The 22,099-nt window shown below is 46.3% G+C and overlaps 1 protein-coding gene across 6 annotated transcripts in view; it reads right to left on the reverse strand.

Annotated features, from left to right (window-relative positions):
* Positions 1 to 22,099, reverse strand: part of NRF1 (nuclear respiratory factor 1) — a 105,676-nt gene that overhangs the window by 39,648 nt on the left and 43,929 nt on the right. For 5 of the 6 annotated variants that reach the window (XM_084636747.1, XM_084636743.1, XM_084636745.1 and 2 more), the window contains 4 exons: positions 10,173 to 10,331; positions 8,695 to 8,892; positions 7,062 to 7,163; positions 1,428 to 1,585 (listed from right to left, as the gene is read on the reverse strand). In XM_084636747.1, coding sequence (XP_084492873.1) covers positions 1,428 to 1,585; positions 7,062 to 7,163; positions 8,695 to 8,892; positions 10,173 to 10,331 — 617 coding nt within the window. The remainder of the gene's footprint in view (positions 1 to 1,427; positions 1,586 to 7,061; positions 7,164 to 8,694; positions 8,893 to 10,172; positions 10,332 to 22,099) is intronic. The other variant, XM_084636748.1, reaches the window with a different exon arrangement.

Here is a 22,099-nt window from a genome sequence, read left to right on the forward strand (position 1 = left end):
GCGCAGGGCGGGAGGGGGGGTTGTCAGTCATTTTTCATATCAACCCCTGAAAAGAGTTAAGTGATTTTACAGACAGCCAGTCTTTATCAGTAGATAAAATTAATCAATATAACATAGTGGCATACATGACCATGTTCTGAAAGATACCTGAATCTGGATCCCAGTCCTGGCCTCTTGCTGGGAGTAATGCAGAGGCATTGCATTCAGCCTATGAGAAGAATGCATTTCAAGTGACCCAGCAGCAACCTCTCCCATTGATTAAAGTGTGGCACTGTTTGGTACCAAAGAGGGAGAGATGGGATCGGGGTGGGGAGGAGAGGAGAGGAGAGAGTGATCTGCTTGACACACCCGGGAAATAGTTCTGGGCTAGTCCTGGATCCTGCTGCAACAGAAACGTGGAATCAGTTTGTGGAATGCAGCTGGTACGAAGGTGGCTGTTTTAACAAGTGGTCTGTAGAAGAGGCTCCTGGAGCCCTCCATTAACATTCCATGCTTTGCTCTTCTCCTGGCAGGATCAACCCCTGTTCAGTAAACAGACTCCAAGAATGAGGAGACTGAGTGCAAAAGCAAAGCACAAATATAAGATAAACCAGGTAGGAAAACCCAGGTTGGGTTCAGGCAATGAGCAATAATACCCCTGGTCTTTGGATTCTTTTCCCTCTCCTTGTGCTTGGGACAGTCTCCCTCTTCTCACTCAGATCCCTTTCTCAACAGAGGCTTTCAAAACGTCTTTCAAAATGACCTCTGCAAGGTTCCTATCTCAACCTCAGAACAGCACTCCATACCCTCCGTCAAAACGTTGTTCTGCAAATAACCAACCATAGGGCTCACTCTGAGCCAAGAGCTCTCCACGCAGGAGGAGAAATCATTACTCAGGCAGCTTATTTCAGCTTTCCTGCTCCAGAACCAAACACAGGAGAAATACCTTCAACAACTAGCCTGGAAGAGAGATTCTGATTTCAGGTCGGAGGAGACCATACGACCACCCACCTGGTTAAATCAACATCATCCCTTTAACAGAGGGGCCCTCAATAATGTTGACAGAGAGATGGAGCTGCTTATTTAACAGGTGCTACAAGCACATTATAGCTCTTATCTCCTGTAAGTGGACCCTCAATGGACAAACAGGATGTATAGAGAGGGATGGGTACTAAACGTACCTTCCCTAACAGCACATTGCCATTTCCGTGAGCTTCCTCATATTACACTGGGACACTAGGAAATGATCTATGAATGCTTTGTCATGGATGGTTTGGGAATTCTCTACGGAAAAATCTCTATGAAAGATCCCAGACAAAGTTCTTCCAAATGTATCACTGGCCTCTGTGCTGCCCTCATTGTGACAGATAGCAAACCTGGCAGAAAGGACTCCCTCTTTCAGTGACCTTACCCCATTTAGTCCCCATAGCTCCTCCTCTCACATGTACCTGTTCAGTGCCATGGTAACGGTTGCTCCTTGTTGCATCTCTTGAGATGCTGCCACTGCTGCTTCTGCCAGCGATGCCACCGCCTGCGTGGCCTCCGAAGCCTGCGTCGTCTGGATAGTCATCTCGCCCCCCTGTAGCGTTGCCCAGTTCTGCTCCACCTAGTTGGGTGAAGAGAGAAAGAGAAAAGTTCAGCTTCCCTGAACCTTTCCCACAGCTGGGTGGCTACTTCTTAAAAGGAGGAAGTCAAACACTTTCAAGATGTCTTTGAAAAATCCTACATGCTTTGATTCTTCTGTACAAAGCATCCTGAAAGCACCTCTGTTGGAAAAAGAGGTCCTTTGGGAGCAATTTAGAAACCGAGCTACAGGGAACATTTTGGAAACCATCCAATCACTTCTCATTCACTATCAAGGTGTTGACTCCCAATCGACCCATGATGCCAGCCTCCATCGCCTACCTGTGAACTTTCAAACATATGCATTCGTGATTTCTCCCGTACTGCCCCTCTAAAGACATAGAAACTACCTCATTACCCTCCAAATCCCTCCTTTGCTGTGATGCCTACAGATGATGTGCCTACTATTTTTAAATTATTTGTATGCCCGAAGAGTCTAGGATCCCTAGTCATGGACCGGGACACCATCGTTCCAGGTGCTATATAAACACAGAACAAAAAATGTGATCTCATTATTTTCTTGTACTTCCTCATTTGTCTGCCCATATCCATCTGTTTTCTCCTGTATTATACTTAGAGTGTAAGCTCTTTGGGACTGTCTTTTTGTTCTGTGTTTACACAGTGCTGAGGACAATGGGGTCTGGTCCAGGACTAGGGATCTTATGAAGAATACAAATAATAAATAATAGTCACATTTGGAAACAGTTCTGTTCATGTCTTTTAATTATTTCAATCTCTCTCTCTCTCAACTAAGGACATGTACATGCATACAGGTTCTTGTGCTTGCCACCGAGTTCACCTTCTCCTAGCTGATCATTCTCCACCCCACTCTATACTCCTCCAATTGGGACCTCATGTGTATCAATGACTGTGCGGTCACAAACAGGATGTGAGCATCAGGAACAAAAGATCATCGAATCAGAGGATGACGGTTCTTCAACCTTCAAAGAGCTGTGGACCGTTTTATAAGAGAAAATTCCTCTCACAGACTCATCCCTGGTCCCAACTGCGTAAGTCCCTTTATTGGCTGGTGCTCAAATGTTTCATTCAACGGATCATCAGGAAGGGCACCACAGACCATTGTTACGGTATATGGAAAGAGAAGATATCTACTAGATCGGACCCAATCCATCCCACCGAGGCAAGGTTTTTTCTTCCAGTCTGTAGTATCCTCTTACCCATTGTGCCAGAGGTGAGGGGCTAAAGCAGAGTCTCAGGTCGTTATCTATATACAATATATATGTCAGCAAGCTCTCTAGCCATTGTCAGTTGTCATTTCCCTTGAGGGATCACGTCTGAGCAAGAGTTCAATGAGAGATCTGTAGGACGACGGGGTGGCCACATGGATTAGTCCCAGGAAACGGTTCTATGCACAGAGGGTGGAGTGGAAGAAGGTACAAAGATGATGCGGGGGTGGTGGAGGTGTGGCAAGGGAACAAACGGATGATGATGGCTAGCCCTTCTGGCGGAGTAGCGAGAGCTGCTCGATCAGATTCCAAAACAGGCACAGAGAGAAGACCCTGAAGGTGATGCGAAGAAGCTTGAATTTGATGTCGTGGAGAAAGGAAGGTCTGTGGAAGGATTCAAGGTGGCAGGGGAGAAGTGAGGTGTTCAGGCAACAAGGAAGCAAGCGCAAGCTAATTTTAACAGCTGTGTTTTGTGTGGCCCTGCATCACTCATCCTTCCAGTTATCGGGGAAGCCAGAGGAGAAGTGGTTACAGTACCAGGAAGGGAGATGACGGGACAGCTGAAAGTTTAACGTCCTTATACAGAGGCAAAAAAGGGCTGGGTCTTAGAAATGGTGTGGGAGAAGCCGCAGCAAGGTTTGTGCGTCACCCCAAGAGGTGTGGGGCAAGGGAGAGGGAGGAGTCAGAGAGGAGTCCACCGTGGGCGGCAGGGCTGGTGGCCGGGAGGAAGAGGGCATTACCATCGAAGAAAGGGAGGGAAAACAAAAGTGTTCAGCTCTGGTCACATCAAGCTCAAGTTGATGCTCAGACATATGGAAAGAGAGGTCATAAACCAGGTTGAGGCGAGGGACTAGATGTAGGGAGTTTGGTCAGCAGCGGAGGGTGAGAAGAGTTGTGAGAAGGTGTAAAGATGACAGGATAAGCCAGGAGAGCAGATGAGGGGTGCAGAGAGAGAGAGAGAGAGAGAGAGAGAGAGAATAAGAACAGGCTAAAGATGGAGCCCTATGAGACCCTAATAGAAAAGGGGAGAGGGAAGAATCACCATCCCCACTGAAGAAACAACTAGAGGATGTGGGAGGAGAAGCAGAAGAGGATGGAGTCACAAAAGCTGAAGGTAGATTTCAAGGAGATGAATGAGTGAGCCAAAAAGCAGCCGTAGTTGAGGAGGATGAGGATGGAGCAGATATTTGGCCAGAAAGACGCCATTAGATATCTGTGTGAGAGAATAGTTTCATGGGAGAGGATCAAGGGTGGACATGGAGGAACTCGAAGGCAACGGTTGTAGACTGTATTTGAGTTTGAAGGTGAAAGGAAGATAAGGTATAAGTTAGAGAGGCAGATGGCGTCAAGGATTTTTTCTTTTTTAGGTGTGAAGAGACCAGAATAGGCTTGTATTGTGAGGGGAGGAAGCCAGATGAGAATTAGAAGAGGAGGGTAAGGATGAGGCAGGAGGAGAGATTAGATGAAAGCAGGCAAGAAACCCGTGTGTTGGTAATGGAGAGGAGGAGCATGTACTGGGGATGAGAGGAAGGTAGCGTTGGGTCTCATCAAACTTCTCTTCGAAAAAGTCAGCAGCATCTTACGGTGGAGGGCACAGGAGAGGGAACAGAAGGCAGCAAATGATCAGCTGCAATTGCTGACCTCTGAGTTAGCAAAGCAGGAAAAAGTAATGAAGCTTGACCAGGAAGAGTGGAGAACCGAAGGAGGAGAGAATAAATCTGTAGTGAAGGAAGCCTGCATGGCAGCGAGACTTTTTACAGGGTATTCATGGGCAGCGGCACAGAAATGGATGAGGCAGATGGTGGGCATTAACATGGGTTGGAAGTTGTTGGAACAGACTTTACTGTGAGTGACAGGTGCAAAGGAGTGGAGGAGTGAGAGAGAGTGGAGCGGGGGGATTCAGCTGAGTCAACAAAAGATAGGGGGAAGAGAGAGGGAGAAGCTGAAAGTGGTAGAAGTGTCATTGACATCAGTGGACTGTAGGTCATGGCTGGGCTGCGTGGGAGAGGCAGGAGACAAGTGTGCAGTGTTGAAGGAGATGAAGTGATGGTCCAAGAAAGGGGGAACTTGATGATGAAAAGCTCAGAGCAGAAGCAGTGTGTGGTGAAGAGGTCAAGGGAGTGGCCATTTTGGTGAACTGGAATACTGATCCACGGTGAAGGTTACACAAAGGGGAGAGAGAACGACAAGGGAAGTGGCTACGGATCAGATGGGGCATCAATGCAGAAGCAGAGGTCACCGAAAATGAGGTAGAAGAAATTGCAATGAGAGAGAGAGACAGCCAGGAGTCAAAATGGGAGAGGAAGGAGGATGAGAGGGAGTCAGGAGGATGGTAGAGAAGAAAAAAAGAAGAGACGAGCCAGAGGGATTGTTGGTCTCAGGGAGCGTGGTGGCAAGGAGGGAGAGAGAAGCATAATACTCTCACCATTTCCTCTAGGCACACCAAGGGACAAGGTGTGTGCAAGAAGTGAGAAGCGTGCATGAGAAAGTGGCTACAGAGGCAGCGTTGGGAGTGGAGGGGTGTGTGTAATCCAGGTTTCTTTAAGTGCCCAGAGACCAAGCGAGCGAGAGATGAAGAGATTGTGGACGACAGAGATCTTCTTTTTGAGACAGAACAGGAATTCCAGAGAGAAGGAGCAGGGTCAAGATAGATCACGTTGTCCTGCCTACCAGCCTTGACAAAGAAAAATGCTAATATCTCCAGACACTGATAGTAATTTCCGGAAAGGGAGAAAGGTTTCTGCCACATCAGCCAGGACAGGAATGGAGTGTGAAGTGCTAGCATGGACTGGGAGGGGAACCCCAGGTAAGAACACAGACACTTGGATTACAAGAGGTCAACCACCAAACTACAGTTTGTCTACATGAGAAAAGTTTTATCTGTTTAATAAATCGGTTACAACTTTGTGTTGACAAGGGTAAGATTTTCAAAGACAAGCTTCTAACTCTTACAGAAAGTCAATGAAGTTTGGCATCTAATGGCCATTTGTGCATTTGAAAATCTTCCCCAAGGCCTAAAGATAAAGATAACAAGTCCTAAAAACCCTCTAGTGAATATGAAGTACTTTTCAAGGCCAGAACCCCAAACAAACAGCTTGCTTCTATTTGTTTTTTCAGCTACAAATGCTCTTTAATACAGAACAAAGCTGTTTTGTGCTGCCACCTATTGACATGAAAACCTTATCCTTACGGAGCAGAATAGGTGGACCACTCCACTCCAACATAAGGATGGTACTTCATCCGGAAACCTAGGCACGTGTCCAAAAGGGAGGACAACAACTTGCAATGAAACAGCAGTCTCTTTGACTTAAGGGGGGAGGGGAGGGAGTTGGGGGCAGAGGGAACCAAGGAAGGCAATTCCAGTACCTTTCTGAGTTACAGGGATGGTCTTTATACAAAATGCATTTTGTTTCTTGATTTAAGAAAATTATGTAGGTTGTTTGGGGGTTTTTTTGCACTGTAAATTTAAGTGCTTCCTCTTTAAAACCCTGGGTTTGGCATGATCAAGCCCTCAGTGGGAAATGCAGCTTTGCCAACTTTGAAAAATCGGGTTGACAAATATATAAATGAGTAAAAATGAATGTACTGTACTGTACAGTACTTTCCTTAACATTTATACAACTGTGCATTTATACATTGCCCTTTATCAGAGGAAAGTGCAAGCCAATTACACATTAAGTCAGTCTCAATAACCCCTGGAGGTGCTGCAGAGAAATGTTCCCATTGTACCCATAGGGAAATTGAGGCAAAGAGAAGTTAAGTGGCTTGCCCAAGGCCACACTGCATTCTGTTCCTGGCTCTGACTCAAAGTCCTAAACCTTAATCCCCCTGCCGTAACCACATGACTGGTGCTCTCGGCTCAAGGGTTATCCAGACAAGCACATGAATGAGTGTGTCTGGAGAGCTGCATACAGAATACATACATCTGCTATTATTCCAATGGACACTATGACTGAGATTTACATGTACAAAACTTAGGAAATTCAGCCCTTACGGTCTCCTAGTAATTGTGCGTGCACACCCCCCCCCCCCCAAGTCCCAATTACCACAACACTGCACTTTTTGACTTTGACCCATGCAAAATATCCACGACAACGTTGCATTGATATTGATTTCAGCTTTTAACATGACAGCGTGCGGCACTAGGCTTTTGCATTCCCAGTAAACACTTAAGTGCGAAAAATGCAAGTGTGTCAGCAATGTCCATTAGCTACACGCGACCACAGGGTGTGCTGCATCCTTGAGAAACAAACACGACCCACACATCCTTACCTCTCCATCGGTTACCGCGGAGTAATTGACTTGTGCAACGGTAACTGTGGTAGGCAACTCGGAGGCATCGGCCAGAGTGGCGACTGTAGCCCCTGTACCAACCTGCAAAATACCGCCACAAAACAGCAGTCAGACTGCAGCTCCTGCCACCATTGCTCCCCTCAGGAGCCCACGGTTACCCCTCAGCTAAAGGGACACCCAAGTACATTAGACCCCAGATCACCTAAAGGGAAAACTGTGTCCCGCACTGATCACTATCAATGCCCAGCACTTACCATACATAGGGCTATTGCTCTTCAAAGCGTTTTACAAACATGAATTCATCCTTAGCAGCCCTGTAAGGTCTATCCCCATTTAACAGATGGGAAAACAGAGGCAAAGAGGTTTATAGCCTGCTTCTAAGAAGCACTGAGCACTCAAACCCCCAAAGAGATGAATGGGAGCGTGGGTGCTCAGCATCTTGAAAAGGAGGCCATAGGTGAGCAGTGAAAGCCAAAGAGAGAGTCTGCAGCAGCAAGCTGGAGTTGGGCCAACTCGCCGCAGCTCAGAGAGCAAATCTTTCTGTGTGCGTGTGGGGGGGGTGCATAACCCTGTAGAGCAGATGCAGCCTGCAGTGACAGAAGGGGGTTTTCCTGTCACTGTAGGAACACCATCTCCCCAGGTGATGGTAGCTAGATCAACGGAAGCATTCTTCTGTTGACCTAAACTGCATCTACACCAGAAGTTAGGATGGCATAGCTACAGCACTCAGGGATGTGGATTTTTCACACCCTTGACAGCCGCAGCTATGCCAACCTAAGTTTTAGGTGCAGACCAAGCCTAAGCTTTCATTTAAAAATACTCCAATCCCTAGTCCTCACAGCTGTGAGCACAGCCATCAAAACATGAAACAAGCATCAACCAATGCAGTGATGTGTACCTGCAGACAGCTTGAAACAACAGCACTGAGAGGTGTTTGCAGCCCCATTCATTTTAATGGGTGTTAACCTTGACAGCTAATAAGACTATAAACGTCAACACTTAACTATTGCAACTGTTGATAAAAGCACACATGGAAACAAGAGGGATGAGTCAGCTGAGGTCAGTTGTGTGTGTTTTGCTTTAAGACTCTTATATAATAAAGACATGCACAATTTACTGTAAATGGCATCTTGTTTCAACACCTCAAGTGGGTGGAGTTGGTTTAAGCATGGGTGGTGGATACCACTACTTCAAGTGCTATGAACACTGCCTAAACTCCTAAAGTATTGTGCAGAAAATCCGGTCTTGTTTTTGTTGCAGGGGTCAGATAGCCGTATGTGCAATGATACTCCGGAAAAGTTGTTTGTTGGAGAGGAGATATGTGTAATACAATATCTGGAGTCAGCATGAAAGAAGCAGTCTATGCCTCAGTTCCCTCTCTGTAAAATGGACATAACCAGGGTATTATAAGGATGAATGTATTGCTCTTTCCATTGTGAGGTTAACTCACATACGATGGTAATGGAGGCCACATAAGTACCTAAGAGAGACAGACTTGAGATTCCTGAAACATACAGGTTAAGCCAACAACCAAAGGTGTATAGTTAAAAACTTCTGCCAGACATGGCCACTCAATACAGTGTGTGTGAAGGGACAAGTGGGCTCTGCTCACCTGGATAAGGGAGACAGTGCCATCAGGGTTACTGAAGGTCTGTACCACCGTCTGTGATGGGACCAGATGCGCTATACTATGCGTAGCTGCGGTCTGCTGCTGTGTCTGTTGATCCTCAAAGGCATAGAGTAGGTCTTCACGCCCATGCTGTTTGTAGCAGTTCTTCACAATTGTCCGCAATGCCTGGGTCCAGGACACCTAACAGGGAAAAAGAAAACAGTAACATTAAAAGAACAGTGCAAAGCAGCATTTCCATTCAGCAATTCCCCCTGCATTCATTCTCCTGGGATCTGAACCATGTAAATCTTTAGTTGGCTTTTTTCAGGGCTATTTTTTTAATCAGTATTTTTTTTCAAAATAAAAACAAAATCCTCCCAGAAAACACCCAGTCCCCTCCATACCTCCAAGCCCCACGGTTCATGAGCCACCCTACAGAAGCAAGCCAGCATGTGTACAGCCTGCATCCACGTGCCACTTTACAGAACAAGTCTGTATGACCATGGGATGGAGGAAATCTCTCTAGTGAAATGGGTCTGTTTCAAACAGTCAGGGAGTTTAACTAGGAGTGAAAAAAACAAAACCTTTAAAAAAAGATGATCAAGCAAAGGGTGGACTCTGATACCATAAACCCTGGCTCAACCAGGCCGCCCCCAGCAAGGGACAGCTGCAATCTGTGCAAGGATTTGATCCTGAGATTCACAACATTTGTAATGTCCCTTTGTGATGGTTGGGTAGACAGGTATCTCCCACTCCTCTTTAGCTCCCTGCAACATCCTGACATAGTTGACATGTGTCCTTTTTTCTGTCTGCACTCTCTCATCCTTTTCACATTTCCTCTTTCTCCCCACTCACCCCTGACTACCCCACCATCCCTGATCTCTCACTGCTCTGCTTGGTGAGGTGGGGTGACAACCTCTGGTTGCTCTCTGTGGGCCTGGGATGTGTGCTGTCTAGCAGCTGAACTGTGTGTTTGGGAGAACAGAGACACAGCTTTGGCCAGCAAGCCACTTCTTAAGCTTGTATTCATGAGCTGCTACTGTGGCCAGATGGATTAGGAATTGCCCCCAACTCCGGTGGTGGGTAAGGAGAATAGAGGTAAGGTTAAAAATACCAGAGTGCAAATTAGCAATAGGGAGTCAGAGTGGATCCAGGATTACGCCTCTTTCACCACCTTCACTGCTCTCCTCTGCCCATTGCACCCCTTGGATTAAGCTGGGGGTCAACCCTCCAGGGTGGGAACAAAGGGGCAGATGGATGGTTGTCATGTGGAACTGGGGGACATCCAGCCAAGATATGGAAATGGGGAGGAAGAGCTATCCCATATGATTTGGGCACAAACTTTTAAACATGGCATGGAACCAGGGAAGTTTATGACCTACCTGTTCTTTCCGTCAAACAAGAGGGAGGCTCATAACATCACAACCCACTCCCAAACTCCAGTGACTGCCCTGAAGGGTTAGTAACAATACAACACACACCCTCTGTTTCTGCTCCTCTGTACGGACGTCACTGCGAACATTTGCCCATGGAATATCCTCAGGCCACCAAATGGGTTTGCAGCTTTCCTTCCCCCAGCCCGGCTTCCCACGACCTGTTGAGTACTTCAGCATTTCGGGGATGAATGCTCGCAGCTGTGCCTGAAACCAACAGCACAAGAGGGTTAAAACTGGAAATCCCACTTTCTTTGGGGGGTTTAAAGTTAGTTTTATAAATTACTAGACTGGGTTTCCACCTGGAAATGATCAGACTAAAACTATTCACTGGAACAGCCATGAGCACACCTGAAAACATGTGATGAATCCCTCTTCACCTCATCCCCAGTCAGAGGTGAAAAACAGAACACTGTTAGCGACAGACGTAAGTCAGCCAATTAGAATAATAAAAGTAACACACCCTATATTACTGCAACGTTAAGGTTCATATACTACAGTGATGAGAACCAGCCAGCCCAGTTAAAATCCGCGAGGAAATGCAAAGCTAATGCTCTAACAGCAACTTGAATGTAGCTGTTCTGCATATCTTGTATGGTATACATTGTACAGGGGTGTCACAAAGACAGCAGGGATTCAACAAGCCCTGCTATCAAATACCACCCATAGGAGAAGTCACAGCAGGAACAGGAGGCATTCCCCCATTGCTAGAACCGCTGGACAGCCTATATAAGAAGGTTCTTTTTTTCATGCTCCATCTGAAAAAAAATAATCATCTCTGAATGATTTTCCATAAGAAGAAATCTTTTGTCAAAGAAAGAGAGGAGGAGATGTGTCAGGCTGATGTTTTCGAGAACATTATGGGAAAGGGTAAAGAGTGGGATGATGATGTTTCAGCTGAGACAAAAGCATTACTACCACGAGAAAATATTTTGAGAGAGATTTGCAGACCAGAAAACACCACAAAGACATATTAACAAGAACATGGCTTACTACTAGCATTATCATGAATTCTGCACATCTAGCAGTATGTTTTTAGATCATATTAATTATTATTATGTATATTACCACCGTAGGACCTAGACCCCATTGTGCAGGGTGCTGTACAAACACAGAACAAAAAGAAAGTCCCTACCCCAGAGAGCTTGCAATTTAAGTAATGCTGATCACTGTGACACCCAAGTGTCAGATGTTTCTCAGAGAAACAGGCTAATTTAACACTAGAACATTCTTCCTCCCTCTTCCCCTCACCCCACATAACCTTGGGTGACTCTGGTAGCAAACCATTTGAACTTCGCTCTCACGGTTGCCACCAGAATTCCTGGAGGCAACTAGTCTTGTATTACCTGGGGGCTGATGATCCTGCAGCACCAGCCCCAAGAGTCTACAGTACTAGGAAGCTCAGGGAAGAGGAATCGTTTGCTGCTGGTTACAGTCATGACAAGAATTCCAATTAGCAACAGAGACATTGTTTACCCCACTAGACAACTATCAAGTAGTTCCAATTCTCTGTCACAAGAGCATGGGCCTCTTCCAAATGCGCTGCTGCCTGCATGACCTCAGACACACCAGTCTATGTATTAGGCACCTCAGCATCAAACTGCAAGCTAACAGAAGGGAACATGTTTGCAAGTCAGCTGACCTGTAAGTTCCCTTTTCAGGGTATTTTAAGCAACTGCATCTCAAAGTCGCTTGTAACTGCATCCTAAACCCTTCAAACATCATCCTGCACCAACACCAGAGAGAGGGGAATACTTCAGAATGACAGGACAGTGTGAAAGGAAGGTGACTTACCTTACTGTAATGGAGTTCTTCGAGATGTACGCTCCCTATGAGCATTCACTGTGGGTGTGCATGCGCTCCAAGGACCTGAGACCAGAAGATTATTCTCTAACAGCGTCTGTTGAGCCGTGCCTGCACCCTGAACCTCCTCATACTCCGAAGCAAAGGCATACGGGATGGCGGGGACAGACTGCCTCTCCAGTTCCAACTCTACCGCAAATCAACTTAGAAGGATCCGAAGCACAGGGGAAGGAGGGGGGTTATGGAGTACCCATAGGGGCCACACATCTTGAAGAACTTCAGTCACCATAAGGTAAGTAACATTCCTTTCTTCGAGTGCTTGTCCTCACAAGTATTCACCATGGGTGATTCACAAGAAGTGCTCATGGAGAAGGAAGGTGCAAGGGACCCATGCTGCACCACGGGTCCCAGGACCACTGTGCCAAAGGATGCATCTGCTGAAGAAGCCTGGGCGTAGTGCCTAGTAAAGGTGTGCAAAGAGCCCCATTGTCACCACTCTACAGAATTGTACCAGAGGTATGCCTTGAAGAGAAACTACAGAGGCAGCATGTGCTCTAGTCGAGTGTGCCCTCACGCCCTGAGGAGGAGTTTCCATCAGTTCATAACATAGCAGAATGCAGCCTGAAATCCATTTTGAGAGCCTGTGTGATCAAATTGCCTCCCCTTTCATCTGCTCATTGAAGGAGATGAATTGTTTCTGGGATTTTTGAAAGGGCTTCGTCCTCTGCAGGTAGAAAGCCAAAGCTCTATGAACATCCAGAGAATGAAGTGTCCTGTCCTCCTTGGTGGCATGAGATTTTGGGTAGAATACCGGTATAGGGATAGACAGATTAAGGTGGAATTCAGAGGGAACTTTTCGGATGGGTTTGGGATGTAACCTTAGGGACATTTTATGCTTATGGAATACTGTGTAGGGAAGGCCTACATAAGAGCTGCAAACTTCCCTACTCTCCTAGTGGAAGTGATTGCCATTAGAAAGGCTACTTTGATGGATCGATGGAGAAGGATGCAGGATGCCAAGAACTTAAGTGGCGGATTCATAAATGCTGACAGCACTAAATTAAAGGTCCCAATTAGGAGTTGGCACCAATACTGGAGGAAAGGTTCTGACAAGACCTCTCAGAAATTTCACATTTGTAGGATGGGTGAATATTCAGCAGTTGCCTATGAGAGGATGGAAAGAGTTGGCTGTTGTGTGTGTACCTGGCAGCAATTTAATGGACAAACCTGAAGACTTTAGGAAGAGATTGTCCAAGATGATAGGAATGTAAGAGTCCAATGGAGGTATCTGGCAGCGTTAGCACCAGATGGAGAACCTCTTTCATTTGGCAGCACAGAATTTTCTTGCGGAAGCCTTTCTGCTGTTGCTGAGGATGAACTGGACTTCCTTGGAGCACGACCTCTCTCATTGCCCATCCAAATACCAGGTTGTGAGGTGGAAAAAAGCTGGGCTGGGATAGACAGTTTTGCTTTTGTCTCAAGTCAGAAGGTTTGGCAACTATTTTAAGTGGATACATGGGTGTGTGGACATCTGGAGGATTCTCATGAACCAAAACTGTCTCACTCACCAAGGAGCCAATATGATCCACTGCCCATTTGTCCTGCTTTACCTTGTTCAGGACTCGTGGTTAGAGTGGGATGGATGGGAAAGTATACCTTAATGGCACTGACCACGTAACGAGAAATGCGTCTCCTCTGGAATTGTGCCCTTGAGCAGCAACGGAGTCACAAGCTGGACACTTCTTGTTTACCTGGGGTACAAAGAGGTCCCTGCCTAGAGAGTCCTGCTGCTGGAAGATGTTCTGTACCACTGAGTTTTGATGTTCCCACTTGTGGCATCTGTGGAAGTGACTACCGAGGCTGTTTACTAAGGTGTTCATTATTCCAGGAAGGAGCACCGTTGAAAGGGAGATATGATGTCAGATACTCCAATTCTGGAGCTTGACTGCCTTTATGTAAAGAGGGGCGGATCCTGCTCCTCCCTACTTCTTTATGTAGAACACCATCATCATGATGTTCAACATGACTGGAACGTGATGGAAATGTATGAATGGCGGAAACCTTTGCAAGTCTTGTGCACGCTCAAAATTCAAGCAGATTGCCACTTGGTTGTCCAGGTATATTCTCCAACCCAGTAATGAAGGGTCCATAAGTAGCTTCTTTGTGGGTGGAAGGGGAAGGAAGGGAACCCCTACACACAGATATCTTGTTTTCTCATGAGGCAAGAGAAGACAGAAAGCTCTGAGGGAACGTGATACACTTGTCTGTTCAGAGCTTAAACCATGTGTAGTCACACCTGAAGGAGATGACTATGGAGCCTTGTGAAGGATGTTACATAGGTGCAGGCGGCCCTGTGGCCTAGAAGAACCAGAGAGGAGCGAGCTGTCAGCTGGGGGCTCAGTTGGAGTTGGGCAAGGTGGTCCCTGTTCTGATGTAAGTAAGTTTTGACTGAATTTGAGTCCATAGTCACTTCAATATATTCTATAATCTGCTTTGGGGTTAAAGCGGACTTTTCTGGGCTCACATGAAGCCCTAAGGATTGTGCAAGACTGAGTACGAGCATCCTGTCAATTGAACTCCCTAAGATGGCCATCCCATGAGCAACAAGTTGTCAAGGTAGGTGGATGTTGGGTTGCAATGCAGGTCCATCACTGCCACTAAGAGCATCTTTGTGAGTGTTCTCAGGGCTGTCGAGAGACCAAAAGGACGGACTCTGCACTGGTAATGATCTAGGCCCACACCAAGGTTAGAAACCGCCTGTGAGCCAGGTGAACACCTAATGAAAACAGGCATCCTTTTAAATCAGGAACTGCAAACCAGTCACTTTTGTTGAGGGATGGGATTACAGAAGCCAAGATGGTCATCTTGAATCTCCAACAACCGAAGGAGACATTCAGTTGCCTGAGATCCAGGATGGGTCTCCATCCACCCTTCTTGGGAATGAGGAAGTATCTCAAATAGAAACCCTTCCCCCTGCAATGAGGAACTGGCTCTCCAGCTTAAGCTGAAGAAGCGAGTCTCTCCCTCCTGTCTGAGAAGCCTCTTGTGAGAGGCATCCGTGAAGAGGAATGTGAGAAGGGTTGGTGTAGGAATGGAAAGAAATTCTATTGTGTACATGATCTCCGAGACCTAAATTTCTGAAGTAATATGTTGCTGGGTTGGGAAGGAATAGAACAGGTGGCCACCAAAGTGAGTGGGGGGTGTCTGGCTGCGTGGAGATTGGTTGGCAGCTCTCAAATGTCCTGTTGAAACGGCTTCTTGGCAGGAGATGTGGATGAGGAGGAACCGATGGCAGGGCTTTCTGCCTGCTGTGCTGTAACCTCCGGAGTCTCCTGGGCAATGTTCCCTCTAATTTTTGACAGGCCGTGTGCGCAAAAAATTTCTTCTGTGCAAATTTTTGAAGCAGAGTTCAAATTTGTGCACGATGAGGCAAATGCGCACAAGCGAGTAAAATGCTTACACATTTAAAAAGTTTTAATTTACAATTTGTGATAATAGTTTTACACCATGTTATTTTATAAATGTCATTTTTAAATACTTAGAAAAAGGAAATTTAACCATTCTTCATGAAGCAGAAGTTAGTTTTAAGCATTACACTTTATGATCCTTTTTATAGACAATCACGAGCATATATCAAGCACATATTAATCATGATCATCATCAGTCCATAGGCTTCTGCCCATTGGTGTCCACTTTCACCTTTCATTCTATACACGTCTGAAAAGATTTTGATAAACATATAATAAAGACAATTTAAGAAGTATGCCATTATATCAATTTACATGGGCTTTCAGATAGAGACATCATAAGTAAAAAAAGAAAAACAAGAGTTTGTGTTTTAAATTTAAAATTTTCCTAAAAAATATCAATAAATGATTATCAGCCAAGAATAAGATATGTAATTACAAATGCATTTTAATTTCCTTATTGGTCGAAATGTCAAAGAGTGCTAAACTAACCTTACTGTTTTTCCCTGCCATCTTTTTAATTTGCCCATTCAATATAAACTCTGTCCAGATCTATCAGTCCTCCATCCAGCTGGTAACTCTTAATACACATCAGCATGTCCAAATGATCTACTTGTAAACAATTCCGTAGTTTGTTTTTTAGAGTGTTCATTAAGCTAAAGCCAAGCTCACTTGATGCTAGGAATGTTCCTCCAATATCCATCAACTTTGCAAGATCCTGAAACTGTTCGTTCTGGTGAGCAAATGTCACCATATCTGGGAAACTTGAAACCAATTGGCTTTTGAGCCTTTCGGCTACTGCAAACTTGAAGTCATTCTACTGACTGGATTATAACAATCTCTTCAGCAAGAAAGTCTTTGTATTTTGAACATAGGGATTTGACCTGATGAATTCCAAAACTGAAGTCACACGTAACTATTGCTGCACAATCAAAAGCGGACCATTCCTGGACTTCATCCTCTGGAATCCTGTCTGCCAAATGTGCACACAAGATGTTTATGAAAGTTATTATGGAATTGGTACCAATTTCATTATTTTCTTGAGAGCTCATGTCTAAGAGAGACTTAACTTTGTCATTCCATAAGACTGAATCTCCAAGGTACTCTCTTCTGATCTTGTTCAGTTTACCTCAGACAAGGTGAAATGCTTCAAGAGGTGTAAGGCCCCGCTTCTGGAGCAGCGGGGATAGCGAAGCCAGCTCCAACAAAACATCATTCAAAACTTCTAATGTTATTCGATATTCCATGGTATTCAGCTTTAGGTGGCAGTATTTAGAAACTGGATTAGTATCTTTGTCTTGCTCAAAATATTCCAGAAGAGGATTATAGTTGAGAATAATTGCTTGAAGTGCAAAGTGCCTAGATAACCAGTGCACTTTATTGAGTCACATTCAGAAGCATCCACTATTTCCTGAAATTTGCATTTTCTCCTGGATGACCGACAGAACACCATGTAGACAGTTCTCATTAGGGTTTCAATGTCTCTTATCAGCTTGACCTCTTTCCATGCATCGGAAATCCCCAAGTCTTCCCGGTGTACAACGCAATGTTGCTGGACTAAGTGTGGAATATCACGTTTCAGTTGAGCCGCCACACCTTACTTGTGAGTAGGGTCCTAGACTTCCTTCAGTGAGATCTGGAAAGCCACCACAATCCTCTTCAGGAGGTCCTGGAGCTGTTTATAATCCTCAGACAGCAAAGGTAAGGCTGGCACCACCACCTCCTCAGAAGACAAGAATGAGCCACCGGCGGAAGAGAGGGTTCTTGCTGGTTGGGCTGCTCCTGATCCTTACAGTGCTCCACGGGCTGATACTCTTCCCCACAAAGTGATCTCTGCTGGCATTCTTGCTCCCATCTTCTGTAGCCAGGGGGTCTAAAGTAAGGATCCCAAGAACCCTAACAGGGACATGGTATGGGGTCATATGGGTATGGAAGTTGTCCCAATAGGGTGCCACTCGTCCCAGGGCTGAAGATATGTCTTGTGGAGGCTCTGGAACCCCTATCAGGGCTAATGGCGCAACTCAGGACGGTCAGAATGACCGGTGCATCAGTCCTGCCAGAGGAATACGAGTCATTGGAATCTATGGGCGAAGTGGACGGAACTGCCTGTCTAGTGGTGCCACGGCAAGTGGCTGGCATGCATGAGTGGTATGCTGTCGGTTCCGGCAGCTCGATACCACAGTGGAAGGGACCAGTGAGTGGCCAGTGTAGGCACCTCTCTGGAGATAACCGGATCCGAGAGTAGCGGTGACTCTGGGTCAGTATAAACCTCTAGGTTCCTCAAGAATAGCATAGCTGGGTCCAGCAGAAGAGCAAGAGGGGCTTCTGTGCGTAGCTGGAGCTGACAGCACAGGCTTGGGATGGAAGGTAGGTGTTAGTACCATTAAGTTCCTTCTCTGCTTGTAGTATGAAATCACTGGTGCAGAGAGCGACTATCCTCTCCTCTCCTTCACTGATGATAGAGCTGGACCTGTCCCTCGCTTAGGCAGCAGTCTATGGGCATGCCTGACTCTCGGTACGGCTGATACCCGCACACACTCCCCGGGAGATGCAGACACCTGTACCGGGGCACGGAGTCTCGCCTGACTTAGAAGGGGTAGGGTAGGCAGAGGGTTAGATGGGGATTTCTCCCATTTCTCATGAGGGTGCTTTCCTTTACCCTCTTCCCATTCATGCATGCTAGAGTCTTTAGATCTGGACTTTTATGATCTGGGAAGTGCTGGGTCCAGAGAGGTGCTAGTGGATGGATCCTGGTAACATATATGGGGGTCAGAAGCCACTGGGTCAAGCTGTGGCCTCATAGAAAGCTCCCCACATGCCTAAGCCGAAATTCTTGAGATTGTCATGTACAAGGTGGGAAGGAACAACAAATCTCGCACTCAGATGGAATATGAGATTCTCCAAGGCAGTTACAGGCAGGAGGAGTGGGGATCACTGACCAGGAAAACCCAGAGGCAGGCCACGTAGGACTTAAAGCCCAGGATTTGGGGCATAATGAGTAACCCAAACGGTGCAGATGAGCAAGAAGGAGGAACACCTCCTAACCCAAACACTAATCTAACTAGCTACACTGCTAAACTAACTACACTAAAATAAAACTATTTACAATAATCCCCGAATAGACAGCAGGAACGCCAGCCAAGCTGCGGGCACTGTGGAATTCCATCTCAGACCACAAGTGGCAGAATGGAACTGGAGAGGTGGTCGGTCCGTGCTGCCCCTTATGTGCTTCGTTTGGAGCACAACACTGTGCAGGCGCGGACCGATGGACATTGCTAGTGAAGAATCTTCCGGTCTGAGGCACGTGCACCCACAGCGAATATCCCTCGGGACCAGCACTCAAAGAAGTGCCCTCCCCACAAATTCCGTATTAAGCCCAGGGCAATACATACCACCTGCATTTCTATAGCTACTTTCATCTCAAGGTGACTACCCCCAAGGTAGAAATGGGGAAAGTGAGGCCCAGAGAGGTTAAATGATTTGCTCAAGGTCACGCAGGGAGTCGCTAGCAGACACACCCAGGTCTCCTCCCTCCCACTCCAGGCCCTGCCCTCTAGAACGCTGCCTGTTGTGTGGCCTAACCTTTCTGTGCCACAGCCTCCCCATCGACAAAACAGGGGCAACGCCCCTGCTGTGAAGTGTTCCGAGACGCTTGGGCAAGAAGCGTTATCGCAACAATAATTATTAAAAAATCATGAGCGTGAATGGAATTTCGTTGTCAAAAGCTCCTTCCCCAAACTCCGAGCTGCAAGCTGTGCTCCTTGTTACCAGATGGAGTCATTACTGGTCCTCAGGAGTTCAGAGACTCAAGGCACTTGTTAAGGCGGGTTCGCCTCTAATCCGCCAGGGAAACAATCAACAGCAGCGGCACAGCATTATAACCTGCTCGAGCGCGAGGGCCTCTCTAATTAGCATCACAACAAGCACGGCCCCCCTCATCCCACCTGCTCACAAAAGCCTAAAATGGGCTACCTTTCTGAGATGCAGAGCCCCGTCTCGCCGAAGTGTGCAGCATCTGGGAGGGAATCAGCACAGTATGCTGAACTCGGAGCCCTCAGACCCTCACAAACCCCACCACCACCACACAAAAAGGGAAACCCTGGCAAAATCAAGTCACTTATAAAAATAAAGATTCATTCCGATCTCCTCAGTCCGTCAGCTTGGAAAAGAGCTCGCATGAGAGACAAGGCAAGGTCTGTACACGATACTGTTAGAAACGTTTATTGGGTGCCCTTAGCTAGGGCACCTGGGGTCTTCTAAGGAAAAACAGTAAGATGAACCCTTAAAGATAATTAGTTAATCCTGATCTTAACTATCCTCAGCCTCCAAAAAACCAAGATGCACCCAACTGCAGAGACACAGAAACACTAGAAGCAACAGGGCAAAGTGCAAGATGCATCGAATAACAGCCAGGCCTGAACTCTGACAGTTTGCTAAGGGAAGCAGCTTCCAGAACAGAGCACCTTCTGTGAAGAACAGCCTTCCAAGGGCCCCCAGAAATTCCCTCTCGGGAGAACACCAGCCATCTGCAACAGCTGCAATGGGGCATAGGTGGATTAAGCCAAGTCTAGACAATTCATATTCTTGAATCGTACCTGAATGGTGAAGCAGGTGATTGCAGATGAAGCAGTAACCAGAGTGGAACACGGGGGTTCTGTGATCTTGTGTCCATCCTACCTAACACATGAGAGAGCTGCCTTCTGCAGCAGCAGATTTTAGACTGAATGATCCAATAATATTTTATCTGCAGCAGCAGATTAAAAAATGGGACATCGGCCAAGGTAGGTAGCAACAAATTCACCATAATGAATTGCCTTTTTACAAAGCTCATCTTGCCCTTCTGGAACCCCTTTTCAGGCCTCACCACTGCTGGCACTTCAGACAGGCCAGGCTGGGAGAGAAGTTGGGCCAAATTTAATCATTTGTTGAAGCAAAAATGAGAGACAGGGCCTGATCTCACAGATCTCAATGGGAGCTGAAGGCACCTAGCACCGGGCAGGATGGAACCCTGGTAAATGCAGCAGGCTAGCACCCACCACCACCATAGGCAAGTCTCTACGTAAAAATATTGTCCCTATCCATAGCCAGAGGTACAGTGGGAACACTAGGAGTGCTCAAAGCAGAGAAACTCATGCAATATTGTACAATGGGTCAGAGCTGAGGAGCAGAGATTGGGACAGGAGAGTAGGCAGAACATGGCAGAACACACAGTGCAGAAGAGGCTCAATCAGATCCTTCGATTAACTGACCTCACCTGTTCACAAATTCTTTAATCTTGCATTTTACTCTTACATGAGCCGTCTCCCTCCCCCTCACTCACCTTGGTCAGGTGAAAAATAAGAAACAAAGAAATCCGAATTGTTAACCCGTTTGCTGAGCTCCTGCACAGCCTAAGTGTGGTGCACCCTCTAGGCAGGAGAGCGTACAGTATCACTGACCCTTGACGCTCATGACCTCCCATTCCACCTGTAGCAGCACACGAGGTTGAGAAGTCCTCTGAATGCTACATATAGCAACTTCATTGCATCAGGATGCTGCAAACCAGGCACAAGAACAAACCCTGAGCCTCCAATGTTAGGATGCTTTCTCAATGCTGGTATGCACGGTTACAGGTACGCTTCAAACCCCCTCCCTCTCTATCATATACTCACCACAACTGACTGACTAATTTCCCCAACATAACTGTTCAGTGCCTAACAGTAAACTGGTTTGGTGCCTACATGCTGACCCACATCAGTGAAACAAACACCTTTTAATTTCTTTTTTTGGGGAAACTGGGGTGGAGTGGAGTCATCTTTGCATCAAAGTCATACGCAGACGTTAAAGGAAGGAAGGTCAGGTTAAGAGACAAATTTTGCATTCAGGAAAGTGTAAGCAACATCCAGCAACTTCCTGAGATTTATATATGCAGAGCAGAGTACAAAATACAACTCAGTGTTCACCCACTGCGTTCAGATAAAGACATGGATAAGCTACTAGCCATCAAGCTCCTGACTGGGCTGTTCTGAAGTCCTTCGTCAAAATGCCCATTGACTACAATGGGAGATTCCCCTGAGTAAGGGCTTCAGAATCAGACCCCACTGCCCACATTTTTCACACACAGCACAGGTGGGCAGTGCTCCCCATCTGTAAATCCATGGAAACACCTTTACTCAACCTGCGGAAGGTTTTATCTCCCCCAAGACCTCCAAAGAAGCAAGGCAATTAAAAGGAGGAGAATTATTTTCATCTCCTCTTCAGTGAGCTAAACCTAACACTTCTAACACCTGTCCAATGAGACCTGCAGCTGTTCAAAGCCAAAGCCTCATTTTTCCATTCGTAGTGACGTGCTCCTTAACTGAGATGCCCAATATATATTTTTAAATTTTTCTGCTTTCCTCCAGGCTTTGTAATCTCCAGTCACAAACAAGAATTGAAAAAGGCTAAATTCTCCTGTTAGCTGATGAAGGCAAACACCATGAAAAGAATATATTGAGCCATGTAAAAATTATCAGCCATGAACTGAAAAGCTTTGTATCTGCTCAGCTGGGCATTCTGGGGATCAAGATTTCTGCTACAATGTTTGAGGGCATCACTAGCCAGGCAAGATGCTTCATTCTTTGCACTGATTTAGGGCTAGTAGTATCTTCTGCTCTCCCAAGTGAGATGCAGAGCCCTGAACAAAGGGCTCACTGCAGAATTGTTGTGCTTTAAAATTACCTTTTA

The sequence above is a fragment of the Lepidochelys olivacea genome (genome assembly GCF_965140295.1).
Source record: "Lepidochelys olivacea isolate rLepOli2 genome assembly, chromosome: 1".
In the NCBI taxonomy this organism is placed as follows: domain Eukaryota; kingdom Metazoa; phylum Chordata; order Testudines; family Cheloniidae; genus Lepidochelys; species Lepidochelys olivacea.